Source organism: Rhea pennata, chromosome 20 (genome assembly GCF_028389875.1).
Source record: "Rhea pennata isolate bPtePen1 chromosome 20, bPtePen1.pri, whole genome shotgun sequence".
NCBI lineage: Eukaryota > Metazoa > Chordata > Aves > Rheiformes > Rheidae > Rhea > Rhea pennata.
The window spans coordinates 2,282,182-2,298,944 of record NC_084682.1 but is presented as its reverse complement, the minus strand read 5'-3'; the positions used below and the strand labels follow the sequence as shown (position 1 = coordinate 2,298,944).

General features: G+C 47.0%; 1 protein-coding gene across 13 annotated transcripts in view; it reads right to left on the bottom strand.

Annotated features, from left to right (window-relative positions):
• Window positions 1–16,763, bottom strand: part of ACACA (acetyl-CoA carboxylase alpha) — a 159,514-nt gene that overhangs the window by 3,161 nt on the left and 139,590 nt on the right. For 12 of the 13 annotated variants that reach the window (XM_062592431.1, XM_062592424.1, XM_062592435.1 and 9 more), the window contains 4 exons: window positions 16,175–16,287; window positions 5,635–5,789; window positions 4,623–4,793; window positions 1,106–1,242 (listed from right to left, as the gene is read on the bottom strand). In XM_062592431.1, the coding sequence (XP_062448415.1) occupies window positions 1,106–1,242; window positions 4,623–4,793; window positions 5,635–5,789; window positions 16,175–16,287 (576 nt within the window). Of the gene's footprint in view, window positions 1–1,105; window positions 1,243–4,622; window positions 4,794–5,634; window positions 5,790–16,174; window positions 16,374–16,763 lie in introns of those variants that run through there. The other variant, XM_062592437.1, reaches the window with a different exon arrangement.

The following is a 16,763-nucleotide window of genomic DNA, read 5'->3' as shown; positions in this document are numbered from 1 at the left end:
TCTACAAATGTTTTAGTATTTTGGGGATATGTTTGGAAGCAGAGGATGAGAGTGTTTGCTGCAGTTCTACACAACAACCAAGAGGAACTGGGTATTTTATGATACTGAGCACAAAAGAAACTTGCTAGCTTGCTAAAGACGACTCAGGCTGCGAAACACAGGGGAAGGAGGCTGTACGGGCGTCCCGGCCGTGTGTGGTCACACCGCCGACAGCAGCAGCGTGGCTCAGATTTGCATTCTCTCCTTGCTTCACACAATATGCAGCTCTCTAAAACACAAGTGGTCCCCCACAAAATAGTAATTTTCCATTATCCTTCTCAAATGGAGAAAAAGCACACCACCACGGACATTTCTAAGCCCTGGCTCCTCACAGCCCGTGTTTCAGGAAAGCCCAGGCATGGCCAGGGAGGTTTAGACGCTGCTGATCACAGCTCCTCCGCTCTGGTGTCTTGTAATTTTGCTCAAAGCACCTGCACTTACAGTAGTGCTAAAAACTGTGCAGAAAAAAGGTGAGATGCTGATTTTGTACAAATTGCCCCATTTCACAGTGGCCCCACCCCTGTATTTGCCTTTCCAAAGGAGACTGTATTTCCACATACTCCTTAAGCATCTCCCAGCCAAACCTACTGCAAAACGAGTGCAGCTGGCTGCTCTACTTCCCTCAGCTGGGGAAGAGCACATGGCCAAGATCAGGGAATGAATTTAAAATCCCCGCTCTGGCAAGTCTGTAGCAAAAGCTCCTCTTATTGATGAAAATATCATTCTCAGCCAGCCCACAAATCCCAGGTGCTGCTATCATTCCCTTCTGGTTAGGCACCAATGAAAGCCAAAACCAAGCCAGGCCTGGTGCAGGGGTCATCGTGGGGGTGACGCTGGCCAGCCAGTGCGATGTGCCAAGGCTGGTCCTGTTCTCCACGGCTTCGCCTCCCTGCAGCGCACAACCCTGGGAGCACGCAAACGCCACCAAGACCCACCGCAGTAGCGTTACTGCTATCCGAGGCCCAACGGCCAGCTGCAGCAGAAATCCGTGGGGCCTCTTAAGATACGAGACCGAGTCCTACTGCGCCTGCGCTGCTTTGTTACAGGGACTCCGCAGCTGGCTTACCTCCGTATCTGTTTAAGTATGTAGTCCCTTGAGATGTATTTGATGTTTTCATCCACAACAGAGCGAACGCCTTCTTCTTCTGTGAGCTGTTTTTCCAGCCACTCTACTAGGTCCTTGTTGCTGTCCCATAGGTATGCCTGCAAACAAAACGATGCCAGTGTCACCCAGCCAGTCCCAGTGCCCAAAGTCCCATGAAGCCACCACTGACCAGCTGCACGATCCCACTCCCCATGGTGACACTCCTCAAATTTAACTAGCAATTACTGGCAAGTTTGGGTAGTATTTGGCTGACCACCCTCTGCAACTTTTCCAGTGCACTTGGCTTTTACAGACACAGCTAGCACTGGAACAGGTTGCCCCACGAGGTTATGGAGTCTTTCTCTGGAGATATTCAAAGACTGCCTGGATGCAACCCTGCCTAACACGCTCCAGGTGACCCTGCTTGAGCAGGGGGGTTGGACTAGATGATCTCCAGAGGTCCCTTCCAACCTTACTGATTCTGTGATTCTGTAACTAACAATTAGCAAATGTCAAAGGTTGACAAATTTCTTCTGCTTGTGTTCCCTTTAAAAGTGACTACATGAGAACTACAGAGGCAGCAGACCCACTGCTCCTGGTGGCCATCACTGAAGCAGTTGCTCTAACAGGTCATCATCCCTCAAGACCAGATGAACCTTTCTGACCCAGCCCCGAAACCTGCCACCCATTCGCAGGTGTGCACATAGCAGAGGAGGTCGGTGTGTCCACATCCACAAAAAGCCTTGGCCACAAAAACCTTTTTTTTTTTTTTCCTCCTGCAAGATCATTTTGCCTGGTATTCGCTAGGCAGTTGACTACATAATAATTCAGGAGTGTGTTAGACGCCTAATAGCCTTCTCGCTCCTCTCTTCTCCTCTCATTTTCTTTACAAATCATTTAAGAATCGTTTTGTTAATGGTTTCCGGAAAAGCAAGTACCACCATTAGCACTCATTCATATTTATGTCATTTTATTTGGGTAATTAAACACAAAGCTCGTCATTTAAAGGTGCACTATCCTTCTCTGTTATCACTAACGAAGTCAAAGTCAGAATGACAATGAGCTCAGCGCAGTAATTTAATAGGTGGCTCTGGGACTGGGCTGGATTACCCACCGAGCAGGGTGCTGTCACAGCAGCTTGGCTCAGACACCAGTGAGCCGGGGGCAGCAGAGCAGCCACTGCTCCTCCTGGGCAACCCCAACGCCTCAGCTCTCGTGGCTTCCACCACAGCCTGACTCTGGGAGCAAATTCCAAGCGCCGGCAGGGAGAGGGAGGCAGAAGTACACTATGGATGTGTGCTCCTGAAGGCAAAGCCTTCTGGCTATCAGCCTCAGTGGTAGGAGGCTAATGTGCTCGCAAGGACCACGGACACCCGTGGAGCAACGGCAATAAAGCCAGCAAAATACCCTCCCCATTGTAACTCTACCTCACCACACAAAATTGGTCACTCCGCTTGGCCATGCTCCTTTGCTGTGTTGACAGAAGTGTTGCTGCACCCATAGGTGAAAGGCAGCACTGCAGCGAGGAACCGGGAGCGCAGACCTTTTCCACCCCCTCGGATCAGTCCTGTCTGACACACTTTCACACCAGCGGGTTCAAGCCCAGGCCAGTGCTCTTGGCAGTCAGACAACAAGAAGCCTCTCGGCATGGGGTCCCGCAGGCAGTTTCTGTCAGCAAGGCAGGACGCATCCTCGTACATAAGGAAGATGCGCTATGCTGGTGCCAGGCTGAGATCACAGCCCAGTGCTCACACTGGGATTCTTTTCTCCCTTAAACATTATGTGTATGATTGTCTCAAAACAGTGATGTCATTTCAGTCTTAAGATTTTGCTTATTTCATCGGTTTTTCTTATTGTTATTTTAAACTTGTTATTTTTTGCTCCTTGTTTCTGCCCCTAGACACGACAGAAATGCTCTCTGCATACAAAGTAGGGCACTTAGGAAGATTTCAGGGAAGGGAAAAAACCCCAGTTGCTGCCTTGTGGTTGCAGACCTGTGTAAAGCTAGATTTACCCAAGAATCCCAAAGCTTTCAGTTTAGGAGAATATTTAATACTCTTATTAATCATTTTTAATCCGTTTGCTTTTAATTAAGAAACAGCATGATGCTTTCCTATCAACATATGCCAGGGAGCAGATTAATTGTGGCTTAAGATAACTCTCCTTGATTGGTGTAATGTATTAGCTAACGAGATGCCCGTTTTTAAAGATACTCAGACACTACCTTGGAAAGCCTGCTGCCCTCCAGAGAACACTTCCCCCCCTTTCTGCTTCTGGAACCCTTGAGTGTTTGTGACTTAAAAAACAAAATAAAATAAAGAACTCAGATTGGAGGATTGCAACAAAAACAACCTAAGAGCAGCTCCAGCGATTGTTCTTCAGAGATTGCCAGCCTCAGAATTCAAGCACGATTAAAAAGAGAAATCCTCAGCAAAACTATCAGATGAGGATGGTACTGAGGCAACCTTCCCCCCAAACCATGGTGGTTAAATCTTACAGCAAACGTGTAACCCTGCATTTGAGAGCATGCCGCTCTGCTCAGCATCGCAGCGCTCTGCAGCTGCGGAGAGGTGGGAAGCTTGGTGGAAGAGCGGTCGGGGCCCCCTTGGGCTGCAACATGACAACAGTCACTGATGGCAAGGCACTTGTGATGTCCCCACCACCCTGGGGAGGGGATGAGGTATGAGGGCAGCCCAGAGGAAGGAGTCATGGTTGGGCAACTGTCCCCTCTGCAAGCAGCAGGACAGCCAGATGTGATGAGTTGGCTATAAATATGCCAAATGTATATCTGGAGCACATCTCCAGATGACAAGGAGATGATAAGATGACATCTGGAGCACAAGCAGTGCATCCCTCCTGCCCCTCTCAGGGTGAGTGAGTAGAGCAAAATTTAGGACATTATTCAGGATGAAATAATAATTTAAAAAAATTCCTGCTTTCATACCACAGAGGATCCCAAAGGGTGTTCTGGGACAGGTCCCCACAGCCAGGACAGCTCTTCTGCAACAGCCTCTGCAACTGATAGCAGCTCTGCTGAGCTATTTTAAGCACACTGTGCGCAGGGAGAAGGAAATGGAGATATTCAGGGCTGGTGCAGAGCACGTGTTGCGACTCCTGGGATTTTTGCTGCCAATGCTGCCACCAACTTTCTGTCAGGCAGCAGCACCTCTATGCAGCCTTCTTCCCACAGATTGCCCTGCCTTGTGCTGCTGAGAGAACTGTTCACCTTCCTCAGGTGCTCAGATTTTCATATCCATGGTGCTACATGCTTGGAAAAATTCTACTGAACCCTAGTATCTTTGCTTTTTAGGCCTGCTATAAAAAGTATCTCGATAAAGCTATTCATGACCAGGAACACTACCCAGAAGTTCTCGTTTGTCACCTAAAATGTGCTTTGACATTACAATTAAAAATCAGAGATCAAACTCCTCTTGCGAGAACCTCATTGAACTTAAGCCCAGAAAAGTTGACTGCCCTAGTGAAACTGCTTTTCATTTACCTTTACTGTCCCTTCGACTTCCACAAACCAGCGTCTCAGCATAGCCTGGATTTGCCCATCCGTCAGCTCAGGATTAGCATCATGAATCTTCTTCTTGACCACATCTTCTAGCAGAAGACGTCTTAATCTCCAGTAGAAGAAAGTACGGGAAGTTTTCCAATCTAGAATGTCCTGCCCAAGACATTAAGTGGAGAAGGAGAAACGAATGAGGGACAACATTTACCATGCTCACAGAGGAGTATGTATGCTTTTTTCCCTCTAGGAATAAATGGCTTGCACTCATGCAGTCAGTTATGTCGCTTGCATGAGGGAAGTGCAAAGGCTCCCATTTTTGAGGTTCGAAGACTTCCATCTTGTCACACCACTCAGTCACCAGACACGATGTGTGGCCTCATTTGCCTCCCTGAAGCCTGCTCTCTTCTGCAGTCAGACACAGCTCACCAGGGGAGTGAGCAGCATGGCCCAAGAAATCAGCATTCAAGGCGAGAGGGAACCAGAGAAGTCTGCAACTAGTCAGTCAGGGTAAAAACTCTGACACAAGGGCTGGGCTTCAATTATTTTGTTATAGCCCTTCCCATCACTGAGGGTCACCACCAGCTGCAGACCTGCTGGCTCTTACTGCCTTCTCTTCCCACCAAGGCAGACTGTGATGTCCTGTGTGAGGGAAATGGCAAAGTATTTTTTGATATGGTCACTAACCAGCTGCTGGTAGAGCCCAGAAAACATGGGGTCTCAAATTGACATAGATCAGAGAAAGGTGCCAAAACCCAAGATGTCCTGGCATTCAAGGGAGCAGAAAACAGCTGGTACGTGGAAAGCATTCAACACTGTGGTGAGAGTTATTGGGGCAGAGGTTTATCTGCAGCCTCACGGGACACTAGGCTTCTTTGATCCTGCTGCCTCCAGCAGTAACGCGGGCCCCTCAGGATTGCCAATTCTCGTCTGGGATCAGTGTATGTACCTGTGCCAAGCCTTCCCACAAGGTCCCTGAGCAAAGATCCATCATACTCACAGTAATGGCACCCTTCTCCTGCATCCGGCCTGGTGTGTCGTGCAAGTCAGCAAACTGCATGGCTACCTGGTGGTAAATGGGAATGAGGAACTCCTCCCGTTCCTTCAGCTTGGTCTCCAGCTCTTTTCGATCAGTAGGGCTTAGCTCAGGCGTACCTGCAACATGTACATGTCAGCGACACATGTCAGAGACATGTCAGAGACATGCCGTACTCATCCAGAGTCAATCAGCGCATGTACTGCTGAGGATGCAGCCCCCAGCCCCTTGTTTGGTGTGGTTAGGAAAGACAGGATCCACCACATACTCCAGAGAACGAATGGAGGTTTCTGCTGTTACTGCATATGGACAAAATCCTGACTGCTTTTGGCCAGGACAAATGCCGGACCATCAGATCCCCACAATGCCAAACCCAGTTTTCAGCCAAATGCAGTCATTCCAGCCTGGATTTCCTGCCGCCAATTCTCAAGCAAGAGGTTCAAAGGAGATTTTACCATGGAAACTCTATTGCATTTAAATGCCAGTGAGTTGAGCCATCAATTAAGTGACAGATTTACTGGACTTACTCCTAAAGAAGAATAATGTCCCAACATGCAGTTCATTTAGCCTGAAATACGGACAATGTAAAACCACATGTACAATCGCAGGTTTTCCTGCAGGCTAGTTCCTACTAGCAGCTGTTAGTACCACTGTCTCATTAAGGAAAACACACAAGTTATGTTAGGGACACCAAAAACGCTCAAGGAGCGTTCATTTTACCGGTGACTGACAAACACTAGTTTTGCTCATAGACTAACATGATGGGCAGGAGAAAAATTGTGTCAAGAAGATGTCCTGTGGAGTTTGTAATTTTTAATTTATCTTAAAACATTGAGCTCAGATAAAATTAACTTTGATTAAAACAAAAACACTCATTAAAACAATTTCTGATTAATGTCACCCCTTGAAAGGAACTAGCAGGACTAGACAGAGCCAGACAAGAAACATGCCAGCCGTTCGCAGAGTGTTGCTGAGACCCGCAGCAGCTCCTTACAAGGACTCAAGGGGGTCCTTACAAAGCTGACTAACGGGACAACAGTTTTCAAAAGGGACTAACGGTGACCACAACTCAGCCACACTCATTTTCAATCAAGATTTAAAGAGGGCCCTCCTCTTTTCTTTCCAGACAGTGGCATGTTAAATGAATTCCTAAGAGCAGCTGCCCCTTTATAACAGCAAGAGCCTAAATCCCCTTTTCTCCCTTCCTGCAAATGGCTGTAAGAGGCCACAGTTTGCACAATCATAAATAAGGGCAACTCTCCACTGATCTTGCAGTAATTTATCCCTGGTCAAAGTTGGCCCAGGCTTGGAGCAAGCATGGTAGGTTGATGCTTCTCCCACCCTGCCTTAAAAACACATGTGCAACAGGTGCTTGTGCAGAGGCCTGGTGTTTAGAGCCAATTTTGGTTCAAAAGATTGCAATCTCAGCCAAATTACATGGTACTGGATACTCTGCTAACTGTGGCATTTTGTAAACCTCCCAGCCACTCCTGGGATGCTCGGGCTGCAAGTTCCCAGCCTTGGAGACAGCTGCCCTCCCCCTGCTCCCCCCGTTAAAGCCGAGGTCACTGGCAAGCTGAAGCCAGGTCATGGACAAGTCTTGCTCCAAGCACGTAGGTTATAACGTTCAACTATTTTCCAGTACCCTCCACTCAAATGTTAATGTAACCACCCATATACTTAGGCGACGTGCAAGCAGGATTGTACCTTCAGCGCACAGAGAGGAAGCCAAGATGTAAAACTGAGAGCTGTGCTCCCCACTAATGTAAGAAGTCAACGGGAGAACCTGGAACAAAAGCTGGAGCCTTGCTTCAGCCAACGGCCAGTACTCTTTCTTATTATTTTAGAGCCTGAATATCGTGACTGCATTTTGTGGTATGTGAGCACCATCAAGCTTTTTTTTTTGTTTTTAATCTTTATTGTTTGCGAAGGAATGTCAATGGGATTAAATGCAACATCTATTGTTACATCAACACCTATTGTGAAACTGTCACCCTTCCGGCTGGGTGACGTGGAAGGCGATTGCTGTGGAGAGGCAGAGGAGGACAGCTTAGCAACGTGGGTCCTCAGCAGCACCGCAGGTATTGTCCAGCCTGACAATAAGCAGGCTCTGGAATTGAAGCCAAGAGCCAAAGCAATCCAAGTCCCTCTCAATGAAAACAGATAAAATTAGCAGGCAGAAGCTTTTTTTTTGAAAAAGAAACACAACAGCAGGCAGCGCTTTTTCACAGAATACATAATTGAATGGTAGAAATCACTGCCACAGGATGTCCTGGATGCCAAAGCACAAATGGATTAGACAAATTCTTGCAAGAAAAGTCCATCGCGGACTTCTCAGCATAAAGATATGGATATTAATCTATCCTCAGGAAGTCTCTGAACCACCAGGTTGCAGGACACGGAGAGGGCGCCCGGGGAAAGCACCGTGCTGGGCTTGCATGACGCTCACTTTCCTTACATACGTATCCGCTGCTGACGCTGCTGGACAGGACCCGGGGCTGCCGGACCTAAGGGAGGTGTGAGCACAGTGACTCACTGCTGAGCTCAGCGCCGCGGCGGATCACTCACAGCACCACGGCACAGGGAGCCTGGGCTCAGACCCACCTTGAATTTTGCAGGCAGGCCCTTTTCTTTTCTACTTTGCATGAGCTATGTTTTTATTTTCTTCCCAAGTTCCTCTTCCAAATCAGAACGGGTTTGAGGATTACCCACACACATGCCATAAAGTCACCGGTCAGTTATACAGCAGTTCCTTCTAGTGAAGGAATGTTTTTATGTGTCTCCCAATATAAATGTTGCCCAACCTTCCAAATGCTGCTAAGAAGGTTTTAATTAACAGAAGCTACTCTTATAACCTTCAGAATTAAAAATTATATATATTCATCCATGTTAAATTCCCGGGCTCCTATCTCTCCCTGTTTTAAATGGCAATGCATGCACTTAAGCCAGTAACACTCATGTATTCTGGCCTATCTGCCACATTCTTGTTGTACAGCCAAAGCAGCCAAGCCCAGTAATGATTTAGGTGAGATTAACAAATATGTCAATGTCTATTTTCTGCTTAATTTAAAAGCAGCGTCTATAAAGATTTTTGACTTCTGAACCCTGTTCTCCTGAAAGGAAGAAGGTAACAATGAGGAGGGGGGATAAAGAGTGATTATCCCATCATCGATCGTTTGTCAGGAGCATTTCTTATTCACTGGACTATTGTAAAAAGCTAAGCTCTCGATCAATCCTGTAAGCCCCCTGTACAATTAAATATCTTGGAATGGTTTTCTTTCTTTTCCAGTCAGATCTTGAGGCCTCAGGGTTTTTCAGAAAGCTTGAGCTTTATTTATTTATTTTGCAGAAAAGTCTCCCTCCACAAATCTTATAGTGGCAAGAAGAGAGGAGTTAAAATATGGGATTCCTTTGCTCTAAAGGTACTAGATAGTTAATGAAACTGTTAAAGTTTAAATCACAGGAACATTATAGACCGCTAGGTATGGATCAGGGACTAATCGATTGAGGGACAAAAGCAGCAGCCCTCTGAAGTGGCCACATTACCCCGCCAACACCCACGGCGCGGTGCGGCGCGGCGCGGCGCGTGCAGCAGGTTTGGCACATAGGTGGAGCCTCTGGGAAGGCAAGCTGACGATTCAGAAGGAGAGGAAGAGCCTGACTTTCCTAACTTTGCAGAGGATGCTGGGCACTTTAGCAGCCGTGAGATGCATTTATCTTGGACTGCAGTTTGCTCTGCAGTTGCCAAGCATATTTGCATCTATAAATAGAGCTGGTTTGCTCACAGGCACTGCACCGCTTGGCAGAGGCCAGGTAAACGTCTTAGTCCTGCTTTCCCAACCAGTAATATCTAATTGCAGGGCTAAATATACCAAGGTTTCTTCATTCTGTGGTATCTTTGCTTCTTTTATTGTTTTTTTTTGTTTTGTTTTTTGTTTTTTTGTTTAAGGTAGTTTTAGTACTGATCAAGTTGAAAAGTTACCCTGGGGAAGCACTGAAGATGTAGATACCAAAAAAGGTTGCCGAATCTCTTCTGAGGGCAAAAGAGCAACATTCATCACCTGTGCTGGGGAAAGGGCTGTGCCAAAGCACCCTTCGCACTACCAAAATCCTTCATGAACAAGTGTGCAAGGGATCTGTCCTTGTCACAGACACCAGGGAGACGAGGGCTGGCGCTGTCCCTGTGACTGGGGAGGGCAAGCAGCACTTGCAGAATAAAACCATCCTGCCAGGATGGTCATTAAAGCCAAATGCTTTGCAACCTGTAGAACATATAAGCTGAAAGACTGCACTCAAACGCACCCAGCTAAACCAAGAGAAATTAGTTTTAAACCACACATAAGATGAATTTAACCCGAAATGTTCCCCAGATGTATCCTGGAGGGAGCTGGCAGCTTGTGTCCTCCTCGTGGTGCCCTTTGGCCCGCGCACGCCTCTCCACGGAGCGACACAACGGCCTCCCGGCTCCGAGGCACGTGCTGGGCGCGCTGCCATTCCGGCCTCCAGGTCTGCCTTTCCGACGGAAACACTTTTTCCTCCATGCCCTACAGCCCGCACCAGGCCCCAAAGCTCTGGCACAGCCCTTAGCACCTCAGGGACACCGAGCAATAAATGCCCAATACTGCAGTTAACCAAGGGAGACCTTTAACCACCCAGAAGAGGACGCGTGTCCACAAAGCCGTTTTTAGCTATTGCACCAGGGATCTGTGTGCATGCTTTATAGCTGGTGATCAGAGAAGAAGACTTCAGAGAAGTTGCCCTCCCTGTGCAGACAAATGGAAAAGCTGTGGCAATAAATCCACCGAGAACTCTCTCCTGTAGAGCACTCTGATACTGAATATCAATTTATACTCCTCTCCCAAAGTTAAGGGAGAGCATCATGGCAGAGGAAGCAACATCTAAACTATTTTGATTTGTGTCCCATTAAACGGCGAGCCTCTTTGGAAGGAGCCAGCCACGCTCCAGCTCTCCCCCACTGCCCGCGCAGGCACAGGCAGGCACAGTGTCCTGCCGTGATTACGACCCACGCGGGTGTCAGGGTGCAGGCTGCCTTTAATAAAGTTCCTGCCAGACGGAAATGGCTCAGCAGCACCATGAATCACGGCTTCCCATAACATTTAGCAGCAAAGTGCTTTTTTTAAATATGACCAGTTTAACAGGTTAGACAAAATGACTTCAAGAAATGTTATTGTAGGTTCCCTCTGATTGCAGAAAGCCAAGCAGCTTCTGAATCAATTTGATGGTTTATGGTTTCTAAGCTGTTAAAATGCGGGACTTTCTCCCTTGTCCTTAGCACATGGCCTCAGCGTGGTGGAGCATTTACTTGCTTATTTTCTTGCCTCTTCCTCCAAAAAGCTACCCAGAGTTTGGGCAAAAACCCACCACTCAAGGCCCCTGCACACCCAGCCCTGCGGAAGGCTCCCCGCAGAGGCACTGGGGACCTCCTGGGACCCACCTGGCCCTCGTTCACCCCAGATCACTCCAAACACCAGGGAAGAATCTTTTCTGCAGTGCCTCAGCCCAGACCTCAGCTGCTCTGGTAAATCAACCCATACCTCTGATCTGTAAAGATGGCTTTTACAGCATAAATAGTAGCTGTCCAGACTGCAAAGCAGCATTAAGGCATTCACTGCAAGTAACAGAAATGAGCGTGTCTTCCTGGACTGCCTCAGTGCTACAAGTATCATAGGCAAATTTAGGGATCTTTTCTTCCCAGAAGTCACTAAGAAAAGAACATTAAGGCCATTCTTTTCAGTAAAGCACTTAAACCACACTGCAGCCTGTGCCGAGCAGGTCCTATGGAAACAAACTCCACAGCAGTACAGCAGCCACTCTGTATCCAACGGCATAATGAGATGTCAACCTCACCCCTGGTTATGACTGTCCCATCTGATTTCCACACCTGAAACAAAAAGATTTTCACTTGAATCTCACCTTCTCTTCATCTGCCTTTAATAAAGCCCTTGCTCAACAGGAATTCAGTAAAGGCAGCAAGAACGGTAACCCCTTTCAGGCTGCCCAGTCAACAGATCTCCCATGCGAGCAGCACGGAGAAGAAGGTCACTCAGAGCCGTTCACGTCCCTAGAGAGATGGGCGTTTTTTGATTGTCGTTGCTTGTTTCTTTAAGTGAGACTGCTTGTAATTACTTCACTAAATATTCAGTAGGATTTATGTTACAAAGGTGCAGTATGAAATACCAGTGAAGGTCACATATGCCCAGGACATGGGCTTGAAATATCATCGTATAACTTCACTGTGCAATGTGCCACTGTACTCCCTTCCAGCTCCTCAGGCCTCGTACCAGCATCACAGCAAATGGACAAAGTGTGGCAGGTACATAATTCCAAAAAATTGATATTTTGGGGGAATCATCTACAACCCTCCTGAGAGGAGAATCTGAGATGCCAATCATCTGGAAGGAACTGACGGGAATCAGTACTTGCTTTCCTAGACTCATGACTGTGAATTAACAACAATTCAAATGCAGCAGCACTTGCACACCGAAGCAGTTCCTGAAAATCAGCATTGCCTAAAAAGACAAAAAGTTACAGCTCTGCTGACTGCATTTGTCCAACACTTTATGGGAGACGCATTCTCAACAGCAACATTTTTCTTAGCTGTTGCTCAGGAAAACAGCTGGTGTTTTGATTAATTACAACACAGAACAAAAAACCCCAGATAATAATTATTAGGCTTTTGAACTGTAATCAAACTTTCCAGGCAAAAGCTTGGAACGAGACAGGTCACAAGGCCGAAGTTTTCAGCCACCCAAGAAAAAGCCACGCCAGAGCTGTCCCCAGGCCACTGCCGCAGAGCCACCACGGCCTGGCGCTGCCGGGGCGAGAGGCACCTGCAAGTTTACTGCTGCCATCGCACCCGCGCGGTTTCACGGGCTCAGAGGAACTGCGGTGCTAATGTGGGGGCCCTGGCTCAGCACTGGAGCGCTCGTTATTCGGAAACTCAAGAAATGTTTTGCACCCTGTTTAGCCAGTTAAAACGAGAAGGAAGTCAGGAGCCAGCAGTGCAGACTGATTTGTCATTCTATCTGTGGAAAGTCGAGGGCACTTCGCAGCATCTGTGTTTGCGAGTCCACCGCCGGCCAGAGGGCAGCTCTGCTTGCAGAGCAGTGCCCTCCTCCTCCCACGCCTTGTACAGCATGTCATGATGTACAAATACAGACACACACATGCAAAATGGGCACATAATTATAAAACACAGATGCATGCTAGCACAGTGCCAACTGTTTCATAGGATCGGCTGAAGAGGATGGTCACAGTGCGGTAAGATCTATCAGAGGAACAACAGACGCCTCCCTTTTACTAAGGGATAGATACCTGATAGGAGAAATGTGGGAAGGAGCCATTTTGCCATTTCTTTCATCAAAATTGGACCAAGTCTTTGCTCACATTACACTGTACAACTGATACATTACACACACACCCTTCTTACGCTTGATGCTTGAAAACTGCATGATGAAGTTAATTTTTATTCCTCTCCTAAATGTTTTACTCTAATCATAATAAACAAATAACATAAAATTGAATCTCCATATTCTTCTCGACTATGGCCTGAGGCCTGCAGTCTGAACCGCTCCAGTATTTCCGGGTAATCAGCGCTCCCCCTGCACACCTACGCCACGTGGAAACACGCTCGTGGGGCAGGATAGGGGCTATCCTGTCTTCCCGTGCCCTCTGCTCTGCACTGTGTGCTGCTCCGTAACAGCACAACTCTGAGTGACATTTTAATAAAACATGGTGCTAATAAACATTTCAGCAACAGTGCCAGAGAATTGATAATGAACAGATTTATGTCAAATTATTCAATATCTGCCAGCCTTCTCTGCTCTCACGCTCCCCCACTTGCAAGTCAAAACCAGGGTCTAAAGATGCCTCAAATGAAAACCAAGTCACCCTGTCTCCCCACCCCTCCGCACACGGCACATGTTTGCCAACATCTCCCTTTCCCCCCGCTATTCAGCGGCTCCAGGGAGGGATGACAGCCACTCAGGGGTTAAAGAGAGGCAGTGAACCCCCAGCTAATGAGTAAGAATTCAGCAGGCAGTGTAAGATAAATGGAGCTTTCTCTGCTTCTGCTGGAGTCAGCATGAACTGCGGCCCTGCGGCTTGTTTGTGGCAAATGGAGTGCGCGAAATATCAAAGGGCAGTGATCCAGAAGAAGACCGACTTTGACAAATTTTAAATTGGCCAGAAAGAAAACCAGCAAAAAAAAAAAATATTATGCAATTCACTGTGTCCTGCAATCTTGGCTTTCCTGCTATGGCACCGAATTAGTGGCAAAACAACAGCAATGATCTCCCGATGTTGGGAGCAATTACGAGCCATCTAAGTGAGATGCTTATCAGCCACTGAAGCTTTTAAAGCTCTCTGTACGTACAGTTGTAAGTGACTTGCTCTGGTGTTACAGCCATTTTAATTAAAGTGTATGGAGTTTGCTGGGAGTAATTACCCAGTAGAGAAAGGGGGGGGGGGAACCCTTGAACAGGCTCCCGCCTCCCCCCATAGCGTGGCTTTGCATTTTGAGACCGTCCGTACAAATCTGCTTGGCCTTCCTCCCTGCTAGCCCCCGGATTTTGGGGAAGCTGGTGCACTTCGGCCGCTGGGGCTGCAGCACACGCACCAGCACACAGACCCAGTGCGGGGGCTGCGCAGCAATAAATAAGTCCGGGCTGCTCTGCTCTCCCTTCCTCCACGGCTGCAGGATTTAAACGAGCAAACAGCCCTCTTTGTCCGCAGCCGGTGCCTCTCCGCTCCTGGGAATGGATTCACCCGGCAGCCGCCTCCCAGAAGACACCATTTCTTCGCGGGGGCGGTAGGTTGGTTTGTAAGTCAGAGGAGGCAGCACTTTTTATGGTTGGGCTAAGGTAAATACTCTCAGAAGTGGTGCTCCTGCAGTAGTGCCATTTATCTGCAGGGACCGGCGCTGACTGCTCAGCATATTGCCTTCCCTAACCACCCATCTGATTTCTCCTTCCTCTGGGACTCCCGCACCCGGGAGGCAGCTCTTCTGTGCCACACGCGGAGGTCCAGAAAAACACCTCCAGGAGGTGCAGCTACGAGTCCTGCCGGTGTTAGGAATCACACTGCAGCCTTTGAACTGTGGAGTGTAAAACAACTTGAGAGCACAATTATTGGGACACTGCCTTGGGTCTCCGCTATTTAGTGTACTCAGGCTGTTTGCTTCCAAAGAGACACTGCCAAGTCTAGCAGGGGCCAAAGTTGATTTTTCTATGAAAAGAACTTCCTTGCTACACCTACAAACATCAAAATTTGTCTTCAGAAACAGAGTAACACAGATAACTGGATATTTCTGTCCAATTTCTCTGATGCAGTAACACACAATGCACACAAACAAGATCTGAACTTAGATATGTATCAGCGCAGTGGGAGAAAACAGAGATTTTTAAAATACTACCATTAAAAAGGACAAAAAATCATAGATGCCATCAAAGACATTAGTAAGAATCTGACTTTCAGTCAGCAGTCTGATGCTTAACATTTGCTGCACTCTTTCCAGTTACTACTCTCTTCCAAAGGTGTATCGAAATTGTTGTTTTCTGTATAAACAGAATGTTTGTGTATGTAACTGCCATAAATTAAAAAGACAAATAATAAAATGCAACTGCAGCAATAGCCTCAAATTATCAGTCATTTGCAGGGCACTTTTTCTTCTGAAGAATCCCAAAAGGCTTTATAAATTCAAACTCTACCCACAAAGTGTGCTTCCTCTGCTACTAAAACACAGTCCATTCTGGATGTAGAAAGAGGCTCTGTATGATTATACCCCTAGAGCAAGAGCTGGTAAAGAACTCCTCCCCTGAGAGAGTACATATCAGATACTAAGTGCATTTTGCTGAATACTCTGTCTTTCAGTTTACTGGGTATATACCAGGCTTTGGAATCACCTGGAACAAAAAGCACAGCAGTAATAGGACACATGCAGTGACACACTACCAACTGAGCTCTGCAAATCGCCCATGTTTTAGGGAGAGGTGAAGAATTTTTTATCCTGTTGAAATTGAAGAGCAGACAGGTATCATTACTCAAAACTGCCTCCGACACATGGTGATAGCCCAGCAGCCCAAAACATCTTTGACCAAATCCTTAGTTATGCCATCTGACACCAGCTAAGGGGTTGGCCCCAGAGGTTTTAGTGGTCTAAGCAATTGCTGAGAAGGAAGTCAGGGTTAAGCAGCTGTGGGGAAAGGCTGAATCAATTTAAAAGAAAAAAAATAAATGATCCAAAAGGACGCTCCATACGTTACACACACATTGGGTATGCTCTATGTCCACGGGCATTATCTCTCACGCATACATACATGCAGCTTGTCTCATCTGGTTTTCTTCCCAACTTAGATGACAGTAAATAAAAATTATCATGAATTTGATAAAATGCCTCAGTGCCCCCTTTTAAGGTCTATAAACACATTCATTAGCTATCAGCTGAACGGATCATTGATCCGCCAGCACCCAAGTGCAGACATACCTAGTCGCTCCGCCAGATGCATGTAGATGGGGTCCACTCGCCTCATTGTCTTCACCAGATCTTTCCTGCGGAATTTGATTTCTACTGTCCCTTCTGGTTCCAGGATTCCTCCTCTGATCAGTGACGGGAAAAGAGAAAAGAAAGGCACTTTCAGGTCATCAGACAAGGGGAAACACAAAACGGAATGGTTCAATGTTATCTAGAAAGTGTGTAGAAAAAAGAAGAGAAGAGAAAAGGGGTGGAGGGAGGGAGACAAAACAAAGAGAAAGAGAGAACAAGAAAGAAAGGATCTTAGCCATTATATATCCAATGCCATAAATGCACATGAGGCTTCACAGAAACAGGTCTATCCAGTAATATAGGTAATACAGGCTGGTGCAAACAATACTCTTAGGTAGGCTCTTTCAAGCTGTGACTCAAGAGCCTTTTCCAATGGTTGAAAGCTTTGTGAAACAAATCAATTAACCAACCATTTTCATTAGAGATCCTGCCAACTTCTCCGGTCAAAGACAGAGAAACACATGATCTGAAACTTACACTTGGCAAATAAAATCCCTTCAGTTTTTACCAGTGAAGGTGGGAGTAAGAG